At 41.3% G+C, this 22,102-nt stretch overlaps 1 protein-coding gene across 1 annotated transcript in view; it reads right to left on the bottom strand.

The window, feature by feature from the left end:
• LOC111142854 (NBPF member 26) overlaps positions 1-22,102 on the bottom strand; it is a 141,492-nt gene that overhangs the window by 37,918 nt on the left and 81,472 nt on the right. Inside the window, 6 exon segments of the mRNA XM_022496209.1 lie at positions 2,981-3,213; positions 8,755-8,840; positions 19,355-19,482; positions 20,616-20,728; positions 21,435-21,572; positions 21,954-22,070. Coding sequence (XP_022351917.1) covers positions 2,981-3,213; positions 8,755-8,840; positions 19,355-19,482; positions 20,616-20,728; positions 21,435-21,572; positions 21,954-22,070 — 815 coding nt within the window.

Below are 22,102 nucleotides of genomic sequence, written 5' to 3'. Positions count from 1 at the left end.
AGTCCCTAAAAATCTTGGACTCAACACACATGATCTAGTTGTCTTTACCCTGGTCATCTAGCCTCATGTTCTTTTTTTTTTTTAATATTTTATTTATTTGAGATAGAGAATGAGAGCATAAGTAGTGGCAGAGGCAGAAGGAGAGGAAGAGGGAGAAGCAGGTTCCCCACTGAGCAGGGAGCTGGATGCGGGACTTGATCCCAGAACCTGGGATCATGGCCCAAGTCAAAAGCCGATGCTGAGCCGACTGAGCTACCCAGGCGCCCACTCAGCCTCATGTTCTACTTTCCACTGGTCTCTGGAATAAACAACAGTACTTAAAGTGTTAAGAAAAAAAAGAATAAGAAAGACCTTTCCTGGGACAAATTTATTATGGCTTCTACAATTCTATTAATTATCATTGGTCAGTTTTCAACCACTGGATGAGAAATTGGGACCTAGGAAAACAAGAAATAAATAATACCAATCAGAACTACCATCAAATGTACTTCTGTAATTATTTGCTTTACGTCTGGCTCTTTCAATAGATCATCTTCATGAGGTCAGGGACTCTTCCTGTCCTATTCACCCTGTATCCCCAGAGCCTCCATAGTGCCTGCCACATAAAACATGCATACTTGTAGAAGACACAAAATGGATAAACAACTAATTTTCACCAAGACATTCTAGACTCCATCCGTTCTTCACACTGAACCCTTTGCCAGGGTTGGATGGAAGTGTTAAAAAAAAACAACAACATAATTGCTTTAACAAGGCAATTCATTTAAATAGGCAGTTTGCTTAACCTCTTTGAGCCTCAGTCTCCTGTTACATAAAATAAGGATAACTCGTACCTAGTAGAGCTACTGGATGCTTAAATGGAATTGCATATATGCTCTAGTCAGTTCAGGGTCTACAACAGAGGAGTCATTTTATTCTGCTATACCAGCTGCAGACCTGAAAAGTACTAACATCAGAATTCTATGAGGTACTTGTAAAAAAACAAAACAAAACAACAACAACAAAAACCCACAACTTTAGAGCTAAGGCCTATGGATCTACATTTTACTTAAGTCCTGCAGGTGATCCGTAAGCACACTATATTGAGAACTGCTGACTAGAAGAGGAATGGGAAACTAGTAATTCACACCTGAAGAATTAGCAGTTGGCTCTCCCCCTAGATTGTTTTTTAGAATCCCGAACTGGCTGGCTCAGTCAGGAGAGCATGTGACTCTTGATCTCGAGGTTGTGAGTTCAAGCCCCACGGTGAGCAGAGAGATTACTTAAACAACTTATGCTTTCACTTAAGTAGAATTTCACTTCAGTAGAAAGAAATATCATGGGGGCACTTGGATGACTCAGTCGGTTAAGCATCCGACTCTTGATTTCAGCTCAGGTCATGATCTCAGGGCTGCGAGACTAAGCCCCACATCAGGCGCTGCACCAGGCATAGAGGCTGTTCAAGATTCTCTCTCTCTTCTCCTTCCAACCCTCCACCTCCTTGTGCATACACTCTCACACTTACTCTTTCTCTCTAAAAAAAAAGAAAAGAAAGAAAGAAAGAAAAGAAAAAGAAAGGAGTGTCTGGGTGGCTCAGTCCCTTAAGTGTCTGCCTTCAGCTCAGGTCATGATCCCAGGGTCCTCAGATCAAGCCCTGCATTGGGCNGCTCAGGTCATGATCCCAGGGTCCTCAGATCAAGCCCTGCATTGGGCTCCCTGCTCAACAGAGAGACTGCTCCCTCCCCCTCTGCCTACTGCTCTATCAACTTGTGCTTTCTCTGTATATCTCTATCAAATAAATAAATAAAAATCTTTTTTAAAAAAAAAAGGAAGGAATATCACAATTCAGAGTAAAAGAACCAGCATGAAGGATGATCACAAGAATATTTCCAAGACTTCTAAAAAGTATATAGCATAGAAGAAAAGGCTTAGATATTAAAAATTCAGAGGCAGGGGTCTAGCCACGGATTAATATGCAACTTTGAGCAAGCTGCTAGAACATTTTAGACTGGGGTTTCCTTGACTATGAAATAAGGATTAGGCTAGATGCCAAGGTCCTCTTCAGCACTAATATTATCCTATGACTTGGGGACGTTTAAATGGCACATAATAGGCAGGGAAACTATAGGGCATGAATTAGAAATTGTACAATCGCACTGCTGTGTTCTAAACAACAGGCCCCATGATGATTATGACCCTCAGGGTTGAACAAATGAATGGATTAGTCCTACATTATCAGTCTGTTCCCTAAGCATCTTTTGAAAAATGCCATGAAAAACAGAGTGGCCAGGGGCACCTGGGTGGCTCAGTCAGCTAAGTGTCTGCCGTAGGCTAAGGTCATGATCCCAGGATGCTGGGATCAAACTCCGTGTCAGGCTCGCTGCTCAGCAGGGAGTCTGCTTCTCCCTCTCCTCCCCACCTGTGCTCTCTCTATCTCTCTCTCTCAAATAAATAAACAAAATATTAAAAAAAAACCCACGGTGGTCAGTCTAACCAATGAATCAGCTACATACCACTTCTGTAAAGTTAACAAAACAGCAGAGATTGTTAAAAGTGCTATTCCATGATTTAGGGATTCATGCCGTTAATAGAGAGCTGAGGGGAGCAAAGGGGCCCCTGTATACATCATCTTCCCTCAGGGACTCCTCTGGTTCCACATGCAGTAGTGAAGCATCATGGGTAGTATGACATCCTTCAAAACGTTCCAGTCAATGCAAAAGAGCAATACCTGTCATACACCAGGAGATTTTCACTTGTGACTCTATGGCTAATAATGGGCATTATTACACGGAATGGAGACCAGATTTAAATAATTTGAATGATCACCATTATCCAATATTGAGTTTTCTCTTAAGAATTTGAAACATTAATGCACAGAGCTTGGGATGTGGATCAGGAAGCCCTAAAGCAGCACAAATGCCTTTGTTGCAGCGAGGTGAACTCCCTTGCCTGTGGTGACCTCCCGATGGGCAGCGACCACCTCCTCTGGGTGGTGTCCTACCTGATGTGGGCCACAGAGGAGAATCCTGCTTCCTCAATTTGAGCCTTCAGCTCTTTCAGTTCCCCCTCAGCTCTCCTCTTCTCCTCTAAGTGTTGGAGGATCTCGGCCCTCAGGTGGAGCATTTCCTCCTGAAGACCTCTGTTATTGTCCCCTCCTGCTGAGGAAGGAGGAGGAAGACATACATTCTGGGTCTCCACAGCTGCCAGGCTTTTCTCCAAGGCCACCTTGATGAGCTGAAAGAAAATCATAATTTAAAGAAGTTAGGTCGTGAGAGATGATCCAAGAGGAACATCAGATTGCAAAGGCAGCCATTAATGGGAACAAAAAAGCCCTAAAATGAGCTCGCCCTAAGGACTTCCTCAGCCATAAGGGCCCTCGAGACTGATCTGGATGGGGAGGACACGAGAGAGCCAGTGTTCGGAACTGCCGCCATGGGCAGAAGAGCCGCATCCAGATGTGGGTGAGAAAAAAAAAACACAAGCCCATCATAAATAAAAACCCAATGCAAACAATTGAGGTTTACACAGGACCAGAGTGTGGATGCTGATTTCTTCTCTCCCTGGGGAACCGAATCTCCTGAGAGGCTTCTTACAAGACAGGAAATTTCCTTCATGCCACACTATCCAAGTCCTTGACTATAAAGATCTCAGCTTGAGACACCAGCTCTCAGAGCCTAAGGCCAAGCCTGCACCTCATGCCCTGAAAAGGAAGACTCAGACAGGAGGCACTCAGCCACAGGTAAAACAGCAGCTTAATTTCACTGGCAGCAGGAGAATCACACCCCATAACTACGGAGAAGTTAAAGTGAGGCCACCTGCCCACTTGTTGCTTATCACTCTTGCGCTGATGCTGACAGGCAAACTCTCTTTACAAATATAAGCACCTGAGGAGAAAACAAGGTGGAAACAACTTCCCAACACCTTTCTATGTTCTGTGGATACTCCTGAAGTTACTCTTCAGTGCGTCAACTCAAGCAGATCATGTAGCTTTTCCTCAAAGGAGAATTTTTTAAAGACTTTCTTATTGTTCATTTTGGGTTCCTCTCCAGTTTCCCCCACACTCTTAAAAGTATAGAAACCAAAACCTGAGTATGAGAACCCACTCCGTTTATGACTAAGTATTTTTGTGCAAGGGTTTCTTGTCCATCCATCCAATATTAATCTTAATACATCCCAATGCTATGTTGCTTCTTTCTCCTCTCGGTGACTGCACTTTGGGGTTCTACTTAGCTTCGGGTCTATGTTGACCTCCCAATTTCCCACCTCTGTCCCACAGCTATTTTGGGCTCATGCTGTTTCTTCTACCTGTATTAACAGTGTGGCTTGTACTTGTCACTGGTAAATTCGTTCTGGTTATCCAGAATCATTTCTCAATGATCAAAGTCTTCAAAATATTTTATGGGCATCTTCATAAATCAAGTAGTAGCCACTCGATTGGGCATGATTTGTAGAATTAATTACATGCTTTATACCTTCATTCAGGTCACAAATATATAGAACAGAACAGGGCCCAGAGCCGCTTAAATGGAACAATGACTGACAGAGCTGCTTGGCCTGGCACAAAGCCACAGACTTCTGCTCGTAATGGAGCTCGGTAAGACCTAGGCTGCATGGCTGGAGTTGATTCACAGCATGAATTTGCCAGTAGCACAGCCGTTGAGGTTGCAAAGAAAAGAATGAAGAAAGATGCATAGACACAGCTGCTCATTTCCCAGGCCTTCCTCGGGTTCTGAGCCTGCCTTTTGCCTCTCTTGTTCTCCTACTGGGCTCAGTAAGGTTGGCCTATCTCCACATGTGCCACCAAGCACTTGGGACAAAATAAAGAGGGACTGGATAAAACCACTTTTGAAGATTTAGGACCTCAACCCCTCATTTAAACTATGAGATGTTACCTTTCTATATAAACCCTTTTCAACGAACTTAACTAAAGTGAACATTGGCAGGGCACCTGAGTGGCACCGTCAGTTAAGCATCTGCCTTCAGCTTCAGGTCTTGATCTCAGGATCCTGGGACTGAGTCCCACACTGGGCTTCCTGCTCAGTGGGGAGTCTGCTTCCCCCTCTGCCCCTGTCCCTACTTGTGCTCTCTCTCTCAAATAAATAAATAAAACCTTTAAAAAATAAATAAACATTACCATCAGCTTTGAATATGGGCACTTTATTCTTTGCTAAAACCTAAATGTTCTTTCTCTTTAAAAATAACAACTCACTTTGGGGCTTCTGGGTGGTTCAGTCGGTCAAGTGTCTGCCTTCCGCTCAGGTCATGATCCCAGGGTCCTGGGCTCAAGCTCTGCGTTGGGCTACCTGCTCAGCAGGGAGTCTGATTGTCCCTCTTCCCCTACCCCCCGCTCGTGCTCTCTCTCTCAAATAAATAAATTTTTTTAAAAAATCTCACTTTAACGATATATTTTCTTTTTAAGTGGGCTCCATACCCAGGGAGGAGCACAACATGGGGCCTGAACTCATGACCTGGAGATCAACACCTCAGCTGAGATCAAGACTAGATGCCCAACTAACTGAGCCACCCAGGTGCCCCATCTATACCTATCTATTTTTTTTAAAGATTATTTATTTATTTGACAGAGAGAGAGAGAGAGAGAGGTCACAAGTAGGCAGAGAGGCAGGCAGAGAGAGAGGGGGAAGCAGTCTCCCTGCCGAGCAGAGAGCCCAATGTGGGGCTCGATCCCAGGACCCTGAGACCATGACCCGAGCTCAAGGCAGATGCCCAAACCACTGAGCCCCCCAGGTGCCCCTATACCTATCTACTTTTAAACTGCCTTCTGAATGCATGTTATCTTTCACTGATTTAAATACACCTAGTTTCTTTAAAAATAAAAAATAAAGAACCACAGACTGTCAATACCAGAAAGGACCTGAAGGTACACCTGGTCTAATTTCCCACTTTAAAATTAGAAAATAGAGCTATGATTTGTTTCCCAGCTAATTTGGGTTCTGTGTCAGAGGAAGCTAACTTATCTTTAAAATTGAAATGTAAATGCATGAAAAATGACTCAGAATCTAGCTTTTTAATCAGTTTTTCTTGCTCATCTATGGAAAGTTGGCATTTCTTTACGTTTTCCCAAATAAAACCCCAGGGCTTTCAGTATGTGTGGTGTTAGTATGAATCCTTTAGGTCTATCGTTAATTATATCTCGTACAGGATCCTCCCCACTGGCCAGTTCCTAATTCATTTGTTCTATTGCTTCCATGATATAATTAAACCTCTTTTGTGTGTGCTGGGTTTCCTTTTACCCTACAGAAATTCATATGCAAGTCTGATCTCCTGTTTGAATCACGTTGTTTTGTTTTTACCCTATGACATATTTCACAATGTAAATCAGTTCTCACACATGTGAAAGGCATTAATGATTTTTTTCAAGTTCTTCACATGACATCTACTAACTTTTTTCTCCTTCATTGCATTTGATACTTGATAACTTTTTTCTGTTGCACACATTCAAATGAAGAAAGTCACTGCTTGATTCATTTCACAGGCATTTCCTAGTTATTTATTAGAGACCTTACATTTGCTTGAGAATGGGATTTTGTGGGAGATACCTGGGGAAAATTACCAACATAGCCAGACCTGAGACTTCCAGATGTGAACGAGTCTAAAAATAAGGATGAAGCAACTTGTTTTGGCCAAAAGATAGCTCTTGCCTTGGAAGGAACACAATGTGGGATGTGTTTGTTAGGGGAAGTCTGTGTATACCTAAGGTAGGAAGGTAGCTTGGTGTTGAATAAAGTTTACCTTCCAAGGATGTGGCAAAGAGGAACTCAGAGCCTAACTGTAAGAGACTATTTCGCTGGAAACCAGCAAACACAGTTTTGAGAATCTGGACACAACAGTTATGGCAAAACAAGCTTTATTTATTTGGCAGCCAGACAGTCACGCCCTCAAACTCCAGAAAAGCTGAAATGAATTTACAATGATTTCATACAACAAGGTTCCTCCTACCCAAAACGAGACATTGATTTTCAAGGAAAGGTGATGGAAAGAAAATTATGCTTACCCAAGATATCTCCATCCAGCAGGTATATAAATTTGTCCATCATGAGCCCTATCCAAAGGCTAACAAATAATTCATTAAGTATCTCTGCCTAGCAGTAGGGCAGCCATTGCAAGGGAAATATACTTGCCCCAATGCAAAAGGTTTAGTCCAGGGTTGAACTGACCTTCTCAAAATGTCATCTGGTTATTTGCCCCATGCTAGGCTATAGGAAGGAAGGTTGAGGAAGGAATAACTTTAAAAACCAGTTTGCCTACACCTGAGAACTAGAGTGAAGGGCTCACGTGACTACTCATAGTTAAGATCGTGTCAATCAGAATCTGGCTGTCTTCACATCCGTGTCTCTTGTTCACTTTTTCTGGAGCTAATACTGTCCACAGCAGCAATAACCACATGACCGGCTGATACCCCAATCTAACTCTTAGAATGGACATTTGCTTATCTTGCAGATCCCTCTCTTTTCCCCAGAGTCCCTCAGTGACTTTAAGGAGTGGGAGGCAGAGGGACCTGTCCAGAGAGGCAATGCTGTACATAATTAAAGTCACAAGTATTGGTTAGGAGAACTTAGAAGAAGCTGTTCAAGCAAAAGGAGAAGTGGAATTCATGCAAGAATTTAAGGGAGAAGTAAGGGTCAGGTACGGCTAGAGCAACAAAAAGGGGATCTTGGTAGAAGGGGAAGAAATGGTGTTGAGGACGTGAGGTATCCCAGACAGCCAACTACTCATGTCCTCAAGAGCCAAAGACTATGCCAAGTCCAGTGAGATTTGAGGAATGCTCATGTAGGTTCTTTTTGTTGGTCTCCTCTTTTTCTTATACAGGAGGTATAGAGGCAGACCCAGAGAGCCTCATTTTCCCAGCAGTTTCTCTAATAGCTCCAAGGAAGCTAAAACTGGAAAAGCCCAGCTATTTCTGCAGAAGGACAGATACCAAATGATCCACTTTCTCCTTAATAACTCAGAGACTCACAGGCACAGTCCATGTAGGAGGTGTGATTGCTAAGTGTCACTGGGCAAGGTGGAGACACACAGGAGGGCCAGTGAGTGCACTGGGATCACTGTCAGTGACTTAATCTCTGAGGTCCAAGGCATTCAACTCTTGAGCTTGTGAACTGCTGGTTGTACCTTCAGTGACGGCTGGTATGAACAGTATTTCAGCCCTGGGTACCAAGTTCTGAGGTTTGATAGGGGCTTGCTCTTGAAGTGTCACCTGCTGGTCACTGATGTGTCCCAACCTGGGTGGTCTGTCAGGTTGTCCAACAGACTTCTCTTTTGTGTAATGAGATTGCACCAAGACAGATCCCTGCTTTGGAAGCATTTCCGATCCTCTTGGAGGTTCTCAGCACTTTTCTGAAGTGGATCTTAGGCCTGCCACCTCCCCCAGCAGCCCTCTGATGAATTCCTGTCTTCTGTGGTGTGTTTCAGGTACAAAAACCCAAAAGGGGAACTGTCCATGGTCTTGTTGTAAGTAAACATTCTTCTGAAGCTAGAGCTATATAGGTGGTACATAGGGGCAAAGGTGGGAAGGAGGAGCAAGAGATAGAAGGAGGCGGGGGAGAAAAGGTGGATCGGAGAGAAAAGTGGAGTGAGGATAGGGGTTGGCTGGCAATGTGGCTGGGAAGATCAGGGAGGGCGGAAAGAAGACTGGGAAGTGGTTTTTATTAAAAGGTAGCTTCTTACTCTAGGCTTACAAGGCCTGCAGGAGACTACCAGACCCCAAAGGGCTATGAGCCTGCCACCCTGGGAACCCAGAACCTGACTTGGACTTACTTGCTGGTTACTGTGTGCAGCTTCCTCCTCGATGCTGTCTGTGAACTCGGTGCTAGCGTCTTCAGTATCATCCCCTGCAGCTGCACCTGGAAGTGAGTCCAGAAGAGAAAGGTGATTCCCTTCACAGGTGGCTTTCAGACAGCAGCTAAAATTACACTTTTTGCCATCTGCCTCTGATTTCTTCCTTTCCCCATATGCATGGACCCCTGGCCAGCAGGGCTGAAGGCAGAACCACTGTACCAAATCTGCAGAAAAGACTTATATCACTGATACTCTCTAATATTTAAGCTTAAGCCTTAAAACATTCACTGACTTTGACTGCACAGACCTGTACCTAAGGAGCTGGCTGTTAGATAGAGTGGTTACCCCCTCACCTATTTCCAGAAAGCCTGAACTATTTCCTGTCCTGCCAACCTGGCTATGCAACAACTTTGTCTTTTGAAACATGGGCCCAACATGACTAACTTTTTCCCACCATCAAGTATTGAGAGGGTCCCTGATTTCCTAGGGATTAAGGGAGACCTGCTTTTCTCATCCTTTTCCATCTCTGGGATCATGGAGTGACCATACCTCTGAGGAACACCCCTCTAGGGGCTGTGTATTCTACAGAAGCTCAGGACCAGTCAAGACTCAAGGTACAGAATAGTTTTGGTGTTTCCTAATTCCTTCCTTTATCCTCCCCTTCTCTCTCAAACTCTTGTTCAATGCCCCCAGCATCTTTTGCCTGAAGGGTTTTTTATAGTTCTTCTACTTCCAAGTGAGTTTTAATACATTCTTTTGTTTCTTAAAGATGGACACAGTCATCCAAGGACACAAACATCCATGTCTTGCACTAAGGGAGGAACAATAGCTGCAGTTTGTGGTCTGGGCAAAGATCTGAGACACTGTTGACTAATAGAACTTTTTGTAATTCTATGCATGTGCTGCCCAATACAGTAGACACATGTGGTTACTGAGCACTCAAAATGGGCTAAGGTGATTGAGGAACTAATTTTTTTTTATTTAATTCAAATTTAAATTCAGCTAGGCACACAGGGCTCATGGACACCATATTGGACCGAACAAAGCTGGGGCATTTCTTCCTCTCCATATCTGTTATAATAAAAGACTGTCCATCCAATTTTAGATTAAGACTTGTGGCCCACATTACTTTCTTCTGAAGTTGGGAGAATTTATGATGGTTAATTCATTTTAACACCAAAGAAAATCTACCATAACACCCCCCCGTGTCTACATAACAGGTCTTATAGAAACTGCCTGTTAGAGAAACCTGAGATGTCATTCTGATTCTGGCCTCAGCAACCAACCTATTAAAACTCCTCTTATGGCCACCGAGTAACCTGTGCCTAAAAGGGATTAGGTGGTTTGTCCACGGTTACACAGATAGTCCTGACAAGAGCTGTGCCAAGAATTCAGGTCTCCAGACTTTCAGACAGAGGCAACTCACTGCTCCTTCTGATGACAAATCAGCTCTTTATCTTTGCTTCTTCCTCCAAGACCAAAGAACTTGCTCCTGAGCTCAGACATCCATGGATAAATAATGAGCATTCACTATCCTCTCTGCAGATAAGGTGAACAGGACCATCTCACACCTTCATTCCATCTCTTGTCATCTGCAAGTTCATGCCAGAGTATTTGCAATGATCCAGGCCAATCTTATTAAAGTACTAAAAGGTAGTATGTTGCCCTAACAACCTAATCTTATGACTCATTCCATGAATGTTGTATTAACGTTGGACCAAGTTCCTGTGCCCTGTTCAATAATGTCCTACCTACAAGAGGTAACTCCACCACTCAGATTGTTAGGGATTCCTTGACAGATGTTATACAAGAGGGATTTCCAATACTTACTCTTTCAAACCAGCCCCAGAACCATCTCATTCACAATAGTAGCTGCAGAGAGATGGATGAAGATACTCCCTAAGCTTTGGCAACTCACTGAAATCCAGGATGCTAATTCACTTGTGGACATCCATATCTTACTATGCTTATTTTGGAAAATCATTCCCTGTACAACCGTAGAGATCAGAATCTTTTATTTTTTCCTTGTAAAGGAAATGAATGTCCCACTCAATGACAGATTAAGAAAACATGGTTCTCACATTGTTTCTCCTCTGAGCTTGGGGCTAGAGAATGTTCCTGTGGTTGAAGAAAGCTCAGCTGGATGAGTTGAACTCATCTCCATTGTTATTCTTGGGGGCTTGTGTGGCCATGCTGCCCCACATCCCAAGGGGATTCCTGGGCTAGGTTGCAGGAGTAAGGTTGAGGGACGATTGGAAAAAGTGACTGTCACTGGTCTTGAAGGCTTTCATCTCACATGTTCTGTCCTCCACTTACCTTTGTTGGCCTTTCTGATGCCATGCCTGCATTTTTAGGTAATGTTCTCTCTGTGATTCACTCAGGGTCACAATACCACGGTTTTGACTTCATCAGGAGTTAAAAGGAGACAAAGTAAGCATGCCCATTTCATCCCAACGTTCTACTACATAGGAGTTTTGCTTTCCTTATTTATTTTTAGCTAGTTTAGTCTGCTGTAGTTCTTTAGAATAGCTTCAACAGTTGCTCTGCCTTTTACCAATTTGAATTAGAATGCTGAAGGCTGTGGGGGGAGGGGACTAGAATAAAGGTGGAAAAGTTTTATAGAAAAAATTGAAATGAGTAAGTTATTCCACATAAAACCCTGTAGGTTTACACTAGACACCTTTGTTATCATTTTTTTTAATCAATGACAATAATTTCTCTTTTTTGAGGGACTATCTTTTTCTAAGCTTTTACAAGGCAACAAAACGCTATCTTCTGAACTGGTGATGTTCTAAATTTCTGATTTAAATCTACTATACTTTATATTGGTGCACCTACTGCTTATTATTTGAGATACTCTGAAAAGTAAGAGTCTGTCGCTTCAAATTTAACTTTCTTCTCCAGGTTTTATATCCAGGTTAAGTTTTACACGTTAGAAGAAATTTCATTAAACTTTTTTATTTGAGGCTTTGATGGCAGTTCCCAAATTGTGCTTTGTGCAAATTTCTACACTCAGACCCATATATGTAATGGAGGGCGTGCCCCAAACTCCCTTTTAGATTTAGAAAATTATTCTCCACCAGCTGACTTGATAAAGTACACAGAAATAAAATACTGTAAATCCTTCTGTGAAAATCTAAGTGTCATGCACATGTAATTCTTTTAATCATTGAAACAGAAATGGATAGTTTTGTGGAGATTTTAAAATTGAGGATGGCATTAATTATTAAGAATATGGACCCTGGAGCCCAACTGTCTGGGTTTGGTTTCTGCTTCTGTCATTAGTACTGTGAACTTAGGCAAGCCACAACCTTTCTGTAACTCAGTTTCCTTACTTACTAAGTAGGGGAAACAGTGATATCCACTCCATACAGTTGTTCATTAGTGAACTTCGAAGGATTTGTTGTGTTTGAAGTGCTTAGAACAGTGTTTGGCATACAGTGTATATGCATTAAATATTGCCTTTAAGCATTATTATCACTGGTAAACTGACATGGTCTGTGGGCTGAAAAAAGGTGGCCACAGAACCTAAGTGTAATCTGCAGAGATAAATTTTATACTTAAAGTTATAACTGGATGATCTTGATTGCACTTATCTGCACTTCCTTACTTATGAATTTCGGTTTCCCCCAACGGAAGGCTTGAAGTAATACTTTTGGTCTCTTCCCTTCACAGGATAGTTGAAAAAACAGAGTTGTCAGCAAAGTAGGATGAATTCCTTTGGACAGGTGCTTTACAAATAGGATTCATCATTATTACATTATAACTGCCTTAAAACTCCATCATGTGTGAATAAGCCTTAGAGGAAAAATCATAGACTGTTAATTCTTCAGTAATGAGCCCAAACTGGGTTATGACAAGACCATTTTCTCTAAATTCTACTCTACAGTCATTATTGTTTCCCCTTTAAGCTATTTATATTCAACCAACAGAAAAGGAGTGGTATATCCCATGTAGTTACTCAGAACATAGCAGAAATCCTATTTGACTAATTTTGAAAGAGGATTCAAAGAACAAAAACTGTACAGCATGAGTAAGCACGCGGTGCCAAGCCCCTGGCTGGTCTTCCCCTGAGCACCAGGCTCTCGTACCAGATGCTCTGAGACATCTCACCTTCACTCTTAGGCACCTACCATGTGCTCATTATTACGAGAACTCTTCCATGTTCATGTCATGAGCCAACTAACTGTCCCTGACTTAAGTATGATGATGCTGTATGACAGAATCCAACAGAAAAGGTCTCCCGTCAAACTCAGCATCCATTCCCTTCAGGACCAAAAAAGAACTTTAAGGTTTCATATAGTCCTCCGTAAGCTTCTGCTGAGAAGTAGAAGTCTTCCACTAGACAGATTCTGCTCATGGGACAGAAGTAGCTAGGAAAGAAAACTGGTGTCTGCGGCCAAACCCCTGCTGTCTGCCGAGCCCCTTTACCATGTAGCTTGGTCTATAGATGGCAAGACCTCTCATGCAGCTTTCCAGCTTGTACTTTATTCAGAAAGCAATTTTCCAAGGGACTTATAATTCTGTAACATCAAGGAGTTCCTCCTGCTCATGGTTTCTTTTCCTCAAAGAACACAAGCAGCAGGCCTTTCCAGGAACATTTAGGGGAGAGCACCACCCACCATTAAAAGCTGACTCCTTACACCTACCTCCATCCTGCTTACTACTGCTCTCCTTCAGCAAGGAGAACAAGAAAGAGTTTTTAAGGGAAAGGAGTTCATTTCACATTTTAGGGGGAAATGAAATGCTGTTTCTTTAGTCTCACTTCCTTGAGAGAAGAACAATCCAGGTTTCTTCCTTTTCCCTCCTCTAGTTAAATAAATCACAAAAGCATTCACTCATTCCAGAGCCTTAACTTTGATTTGGATTTTTAATATTGATTCTCCTATAAGGAAACAAACAAAAAAGACATGAGCTTTCTCTACTTCTCTTCACATCCATCTTTTCAAGAATGAAACCAAATGGTTACTGTTTGGCCTTTGATACTTTTATTGGATCAGTAACAATTTTCTGTGTCTCAACTAAAGTAGCTGAAATTCTAATACTTATGTATTAAAAAGAACACTCTCCACTTCAGCACAAATGTTAACACAGTTTAACATTGAGAGAAACGAATTTCCAGAGGAAAATATACAGCTTATTTGGGTGGGAAAATGGTCCTATAAATAATCTAACACCAAGTTATTGGACATTTAACATGTCACTTCCTTCTTCATTTAAATTGTTATGAAATCGCTTTACTTTTTCTCAAAATTTTAAGTGATAGAGGTAAAACTGCTTTTATTATCAAACTGAATACTTCGTGGAAACAGAAATTCATGACTTTTAAGACATACTTGTACACACACATGCCTCTAAAGTTTACAGACTGAGAGGTTGGTATTTTAGAGCAATGGTTTTGGTAATTGCAAAAGGAAGCACTACAGACTTATGTTATATACTAAAAGCAAAGCTACATGCATGCGCTAGACAATTATGAGTTTTTAAAGGGAACAAAGAAACCAATTTAGCTCATCTACTTAACACTCCTGTTCTTTGTATTATTTTCTATCTAAGATTTTCTTGCCGAACTTCCGGTTATATCCTTCCAGCTTTGGCAAAAGAAAAACAGTATGATAAATAAAAAAGTTTATTTCTGGAATTTGACATTAAACAACATAAAGGGAAAGTAATGCAAAAACAATCAGTACATCACTTTGTAAGTTTAATCATTCTTTTTTGAAATCTGGTAAAATTCATATTGTCAGCTTTACATGTTGTTTCCCTTCCACTCTCATCCTCTACTGGAAGCAAATTACAATGCAAATTTTTTATTTGGGAAATTCGGCCTGGCTCATGTGATTACATATAAAGAAGTTGAGGACTTACCTTTTGTCAATACTCAAGCTACTTAAAAGCAACATTCCTGTCTTCTAATTATAATAAAGTTGTTCAACAAAGTTATTACTCTAAATGTCTAGTGAGAAGATGTCTTAAATCCATATTCCAAAATGTTGTAAGAATCAAAAACTATTAACCTACAGAAATCACTCTGATATATTGTCCCACTCACACATTCCTTCTAATTTTTATTACCAGGTTGCTTCATATAAGCTCCGTATTCCTAGCTACTCTTCCTACAGTACCGATGGTTCTTCATGACCAAAGGGAGAAAAAAAAGCTCTCTAAATTTTAACTTTATGTTTTTGTGGGGTTTTTTTAAGATTTTTTTTTTTTTTTTTTTTTTTTTTTTTATCAGAGAGAGAGCGAGCACAGGCAGACAGAATGGCAGGCAGAGGCAGAGGGAGAAACAGGCTCCCTGCCAAGCAAGGAGCCTGATGTGGGACTCGATCCCAGGATGCTGGGATCATGACCTGAGCCGAAGGCAACTGCTTAACCAACTGAGCCACCCAGGCGTCCCTAAATTTTAACTTTAAAATAGAAAATATTCTACATGCTCAGGTCTCAAATGATGTTAGTTTCTGAAAAAGAAAGCTAATTTCATTTAATCTGCCTGTAGTACTATTTCTACAAGGACAGATGGAAAGGGGACTGTCAGGGCATGGGTTCCTACCATTTCTTCCTAGTTTCATGGGACCGACTGTCACATTTCCCTGCAGGGCACTGGCTCCAGACCTGTAGAATTACTACTGAGGCCCTAGTTGAAGAGGCAACTTGAGTTTTTCAGGGACATCAAACTCATATTTTTCATATTAAAAGACCATGAGGGGCGCCTGGACAGCTCAGTCAGTTGGGTATCTGCCTTCAGCTCAGGTCATGAACCCAGAGTCCTGGAATCAAGCCCAAGTTGAGTCAGATTCCCTGCTCAGTGGGGAGTCTGCATCTCCCACCCCCACCCCACCCCCGACTTGTGCTCTTTCTCAAATAAATAAAAATAAAAATCTTCCAAAAATTTAAATAAATAAAGGACCATGGAACCAGAAAACAACAACCTTATCCTAACAAACAGGAACTAGGGTTTGCTAATACCAGCTGTCCCAGGAAAGCTAAGGAACTGAAGTATTGTCCCTTTAAGGTTTATAGTCCAAAGGGAAGTGACCGTAGGTAAGTCAACTTTTATTCCTCAATGAAAAGAGCAATTTTTGGTATAGTCTGATCTGTTTCTCCTTTCCCTGATCAGAGAATCCTAGATCAAACTGGAAGAGAGACAGAACTAACATCAATTTTCTTGAACTGTTTTGAATCTGTGAACCAAACTTCCCAGGCCCACATACCAAATTAGCATAAATAAGCATCAAAGTGGAAGGTCTTTTAAGTTTAGGAAAGGTCTTTTATCTGTCCCAGACATCTCTTAGGTATAAACTGTGCAAGGAGAATATACTAAAGAGCCCCCCAGGAAACTTTTTGTGGCTAGGATCTAATATCCTGGAAAGGTCACAATTTTCTTAATCTTTATAGCTCTCTTACTGTATATAAAATGACACTGACAAATCTTTTTAAACTATGAAAAAGGAAGCAGAGGTACCAAAAATATGCTGCTATCCACAGTGAATGGAGAAGCAGGTGTGGGTGAGATTCAGGATAAGAGCACACCTACCAAAGCAAAAGGCTGACAATATTAAAATAGCCCAGTAGTTCCTTTCCAAAATAATAACTTGACTAAATAGCTTACAAGAAAACAACAGAAAAACATTGACTTTTACTAGGCCCTAATAATCGTCAGACTTCTGCAACAGAAAAGCATTTAAGGGAAATACCGATCAAAAGGACTTCCATTTCACTCTTCAAATAAATCTTCCTGGAGGTCCTTTCAACTCTTCAGCTCTAAGAGCTATAGACTTCATCTCCCCTGGCTCTTACAACCATTTCTTTGTATATTTGCTATGATTCAAAAAGGAAATATAAGTAAAAACAAATCTATCAATATGGATTTTTCTCAATTTAAGTTCTGTGCTTCTAATTAATCATGACCTAGGTTTAATTCATTCATTTCAAGATGATTTTCTTTTTTTAATTCAAGTACAAGGTTCTATAAGCCCATGATGCTTTCTCTAAAATTACTGTAAGGCTGAAAAATGCCTGACAAAGGTAGAATAATCCAGTAAGAGAAAGGGTCTGTGCTCCTGGAGAGAGAACAGAATCATACTGTATCATGGTAAGTAGAATTCCATGAATGACATGGCCAATGACAGCATCATCTATATGTGGGTTTACAGAAGAAAATTCATCAGAGCGGAGTTCTCTAATAAGATGCCAAATCATCACACAAAATTTTTAGACTAGCAAACTCTCTCNAGCAAACTCTCTCCAGGTAAGCACTGTTGGCAAGCCTCATTCTAGGACGTTAGCAGCAGATTTTAGTCATATCTAGAGTATCAGGATCAACCGCTTAGTTTATCGTTTGCCACAAACATCACTTAATTATCTAAAATGTTTCCCAAGGACCAATATTAAGGGTGAGTAACTGTAGCACACGTTAGTCTGTCTCTTCAGGATCCAAATTAGGATCAGAATTCACTTACTTTTTCCCACTAATCTATCTCAATCATTTTTCAATAGGAAGTTGGGTTTCTCAATATTCATCCAGCTGCCTTAATATTTCTAACACTTAGTAACAGTCCAAGATACCAAGTGAAATTCCTACTCTTGGAGGATGATAGAAGCAGGAGTAGTAATTAGAAATTACTGTAATCACTATAAGCCATTAGAACCCAAGAATCACCCATGGTTGAATCTTAATAGGACACTTAGAAAGCTTCCTTGGTCTATTAGCAAAATTAAGGAAAAACACTTCCTAAATGTCTTATAATTGTACAGCAGACTAGTCTTTGTTGGGTTGACATTTTTGTAAGTTCAATTATCCCCTCTTTCCTTCTAGAAAATTACAGAAAGTTTTGTGCAGGATAAGTTCTCTAAAGATTAGAAGACTAGGAAAGTGGGTGGTTCTGCTTACACTTCCTATTGCTTCCTTAAATGACTCCCCACCCTAAAGGCCAAGAAAAGTGGAAAGCATTTCATTAAGAGGAAGGCTTACAGCTATCAATCTTTTGCAAAATATTTCATCAGAAAATCCCAGGGTGTTTCTCCAGTAGAACATTTTCTTCCCTGTCCACTTTGGTTTGACTGATGTTCTATCTGTTGTTACAGACATGGCTAAGGTTACAGAAAGCTAGACAGAATTTAGAATGTAAGGCAACCCATGTCAACACATGAATGTGAAAGAAATTAAAGAGTCATGTGAATAATGGAGGGAAAACAGAAAACTCATAGTGTGCCCCCTCGTTGAGAAAGAGTACTCTGTCACCTTTACTGTGCTGGAGAGCCTCAATCCCTGTCCACTGAAGTCCATGTTAAAACCCTGAAATCTCAGCTTCTAATCTAGGAAATTTATAACCAACAGAAATATGAAACTTCATGGTGTTGAACCTGCAAAGCTCCAAAGTAATCCTGACTACTTTTTATACTCTTGACATTTAAGCAAGCAGAAACACAAGCTCCAGAGCACACTTCCTCATGCCTGTCATGCTGCCGTAAGAAAGCACTCAATGACCGAAACCTACAAACCCAGATCGACGACATTTCTTTCTATTCTAACAACACTTCAAAGCCTATTACTTATTTTAATGGAGTAATGTTTAAGCAGTAAAACATGAAAAAACGTAGGACTCCATCTCGTGCCACTACCAAATCTCTAGCTGCAATAAGTAATTCAGTGAAATGCTGAATTTAAAAGGGAACATTACATTTGAAATGAGCTTTTTACATAAAAAATCATGACTCTGAAATACATGTGGGAAAGCCTCAACCCCTGTTCCCCAAATTCCATGTTTGAAAACTGAAATGAGTTTTTATTGAAATCATGTTCTGATTACATAGTACTCTCGGTTTAAAGGAAAAATATTAATGGAATTCAATCTGCACCTAATCTAATTTCACTATCACTATTACTCAATTATCACCTCTGGAACACTCTCAGAGAAGGTTTACTATAAACACCTGAACTGCCTTTGCCTCCTCTCACTGACTTGACCCTTCCAATACTTGTAGTCTGCTATGGCAAGACTTAGCTTTAATTACTTTCTGATAAGGATTATACCACTTCTGCAAAGTCATTCCTATAAAGACATTTAACCTCTTTCTCTTTCAACTCGAAACTTTTATTTGATTAAAAAAATTCATCTCAAAGAGCAGGAGTTGGCTGATGGCAAAATAATACGCATGCATGCATTTATGACATGATATGGAACATATGAAATGGACGGTGAGAGCAGGGGAGGAATAAACTTTATTGGCCCAGGGGAAGAGATGGGGGAACAAGGAGGGGCCAAGGAAAAGAGTGAATATGGGTGGGAAAACTGAAATGGAATGCTTGAAAAGGTACACATACACTTTGTAACCTCCACCACTCAACTCCGAGATGGTATGTACAGTGCCATACAGGTAGACTAAAGTGAGTTTCACTCTGTAGTTGATGCTACTTGTAACAGTTCTACCGTTACCAAGTCATCATTTAATTCTGCCAGTCAGACAAAGCTCTCAGGTTAGTGCAAACAAGGTTTTCCATCCTGGGCTGCAGGCTGACCCGCCAGTGCTCAGAAGGCATGCTTGTGACGAACTCGCACACTTTCCAGTTCCCCACCTCCAATGGCGGCCAGGGTCTCCAGCCTGCTTAAGCGCTCCAGGCTTCTTCCAAGAACTTCTTCTAGCCGGCCGCGTATCACCTGGGCCCCTTCTAGTTCCACCTGCAGAGTTCGGTCTCTCTCAGAGCTGAGTAAACATGCCACATGAAGGAAAATGGATTAGCCACCAACTATAATGAGTCTACGTATAGTTCCAAAGAGCCATGAGACTTTCTAAAGGATGCTCTCTAGGACACAATGAGTAAACACAGTCTTTGTTTGGGCACTGTTATCCTTCACTGCAGATAGATTAGCAAGGCCAGCTCCTTTCTTTAAAGCTTGCCTCTTTATGCTAGATTGTGGGCCAGTATCCCATAAAATTATAGATCCTAGGACTTATGTCTGTATAGCCAACATAAGAGAAATTTCACTTTTTGATTGAGTATTAGTTTCTGAAAAAACAAAATCCAGGAAAAACTGAATGCAAACCGAAGCATTACTGAGCCAAGTAGGACTGAGCCAAGCACTACTGAAGATCTGTGTTCTCTCATTTGGTAACCAGACCAGACGGAGCTCTGAAAAGGAATCTGGCTCATAGAGACTAAAGATCCAGAGATTCTTTAAAAAGTTATATAATCAACCGGTCCTTATTGTATCTTTCCTCTGCCTTCATTTACCTGAAGTAGAAAGAAAAAGAATGCTTAAACTGAACAATCACCTAGAAGAAAATGAATAGTAAAAAAATAAAAATTAGGAAAAAGCAAAAGAGACAAGGGCAGAAGGCAGAATGAGGAAAAAAAAGGGGGAATATAAAATGAACCAGAATGATATAATATATATGACCAAAAATCAAGAAGTACAAGCAAATATATTCACCATGATGGCTATCAGTGATTCTGGGTTGATATCAGCCATCATGATAAATATATTTTCTTCAATGATATTTGGTATCAATACCCTTTATATCCTCACTCTTGGAACGGAACAGCCCTTACCAGGACATGAAGCAGAGGAAGGAAAGGAAAACACTGAGTGTTTACTGCACACAAGGCATTGCTGTAGACACCTGACAAGTCTCATTTGATCAGTGTGTAGCTATATGAGATAGGCACTATTTCTGACTTAAGACTTAAACACTAGACTCTGAGAGGTCCACAAACAACAAATGACAAACTGAGTATTCCTAGTAATTGTCTGATTTTTTTCCCTCCCTGCTTTGAGATCATAAGCAGCTGCACCTGAAGAGGAATAGAAGGGTAAACACTGCCATCACTCTCCTACCTCTCTGGATGGGCGTGGAACTTCACCAGACTGCTATAGAGCTGTCTCTCTGCTTGCAGAGCCTCATTGAGCCGACTCCGTTCATCCACCAGCCCTTCGAGCATCAGCAGTAACTGAGGAAACAGCAGAAGCAATACGCAGACAGACATGAGACATGAAGCCACAGCAGATCCTGAGAAAGCAGACAAAGGAATGGACTTGCATGCCCTAGGACCAAAAAATTCACTCTCTTCCTACTTGCTTAAACTTTCTATTATATTTTAGTTTTCAAATCAATGGCACATTATCTTTTCTTTTTTTTTCCTAATCTTTAAAACTATAGGGCAGAAGTCAAACATGAGAGCAAGAAGAAGGAGGAGAGAAATGCCAGAAGCACAGGGAAGAGCTGAGAGAAGGGAGTGCAAGAGAAAGGGAGGAAGGGCAGGAGGAGACACAGAGCAGGACTTACTGGTATTCTTCATTCATTCAATAAATATTTACTGAGCACATTCTATGTGCCAGGCTCTATTTTAGGGATAAGTGTACTATGTGTAGTGGGTGGAGGGGACACCATCAATCACAGACCTGTGTCGCAGTGAGCCCTACAATAAGTGCTGTATTAAAAGTGTGGCACTGAAGAGAGGTCAGCTACAAGGTAGTAGCTAGAAAGGAATTACAAATGTTAGGGGCACTTCTTGCTGAGGATGACCAAGGCGAGGCAACTTCAGAGCAGAGATTCTCTATGACGCTCCATTAACAGACCCCTTCAGAGATCACTGAGATTGACAGGTTTTCCACCATTTGTTCCACCGTAAAAATGTTTATATTCCAATGACTTACTTGTTGTCTTCGATTTCCTAAAGTCTCTTGACCCTGTGATTCTACTGAAGCAACTTTTTCCCGAAGAAGTAAGACTTCTTGGGTCAGGCGTTCCATAGCTGGTATGTCCTCAGGATCAACCAGTTGCATCTGCAAATCCTAAAAGTCAAGAAAAAAACTAGTAATAAAAATGTGGGGCACCTGGCCGGCTCAGTCAGTGGAGCATGCGACTCTTGACCTCAGAGCTGTCGATGGCTATCTAACAGAGGAGAAAAGGAGCAGATGTCCCTGAAACAGGCTGCTGTACTTGCAAGCGGAATATGGATAAGCCATATGAAACAGTACATTCTTTGTGAAATTTCAGCAACGCCAATGTAAGTCAGAAAGAATATGGTGATATTAAGAGGCTCAAACTGACAGTGCCTTAAGGAACTAAGGACTGGCCAAGGGACTCAGGGTATCCAAATGTCGTTTGAGGATGCCCTATAGGTATTCTGGGCTGTAATCACTTCCAAGGATCTTGAGAAAGCTGGGAAGGACCTTTATGAGGTCTTCTTTAATCTGTATGTTCCTGGTCAGGGACTCCATGTCGGCAGCCTGCACCTGCAGCTCTTCTTCTTGCATGGCCACCATGGACTGTAGTGCAGAAAGTTCCATCTGTGGGGAGAAGAGATTCTGGAGTCAGTGTG

This window comes from Enhydra lutris, unplaced genomic scaffold (genome assembly GCF_002288905.1).
Source record: "Enhydra lutris kenyoni isolate GAN:26980312 unplaced genomic scaffold, ASM228890v2 scaffoldscaffold9, whole genome shotgun sequence".
Taxonomy (NCBI): Eukaryota; Metazoa; Chordata; class Mammalia; order Carnivora; family Mustelidae; genus Enhydra; species Enhydra lutris.
This window is presented reverse-complemented; position numbering and strand designations above follow the sequence as displayed.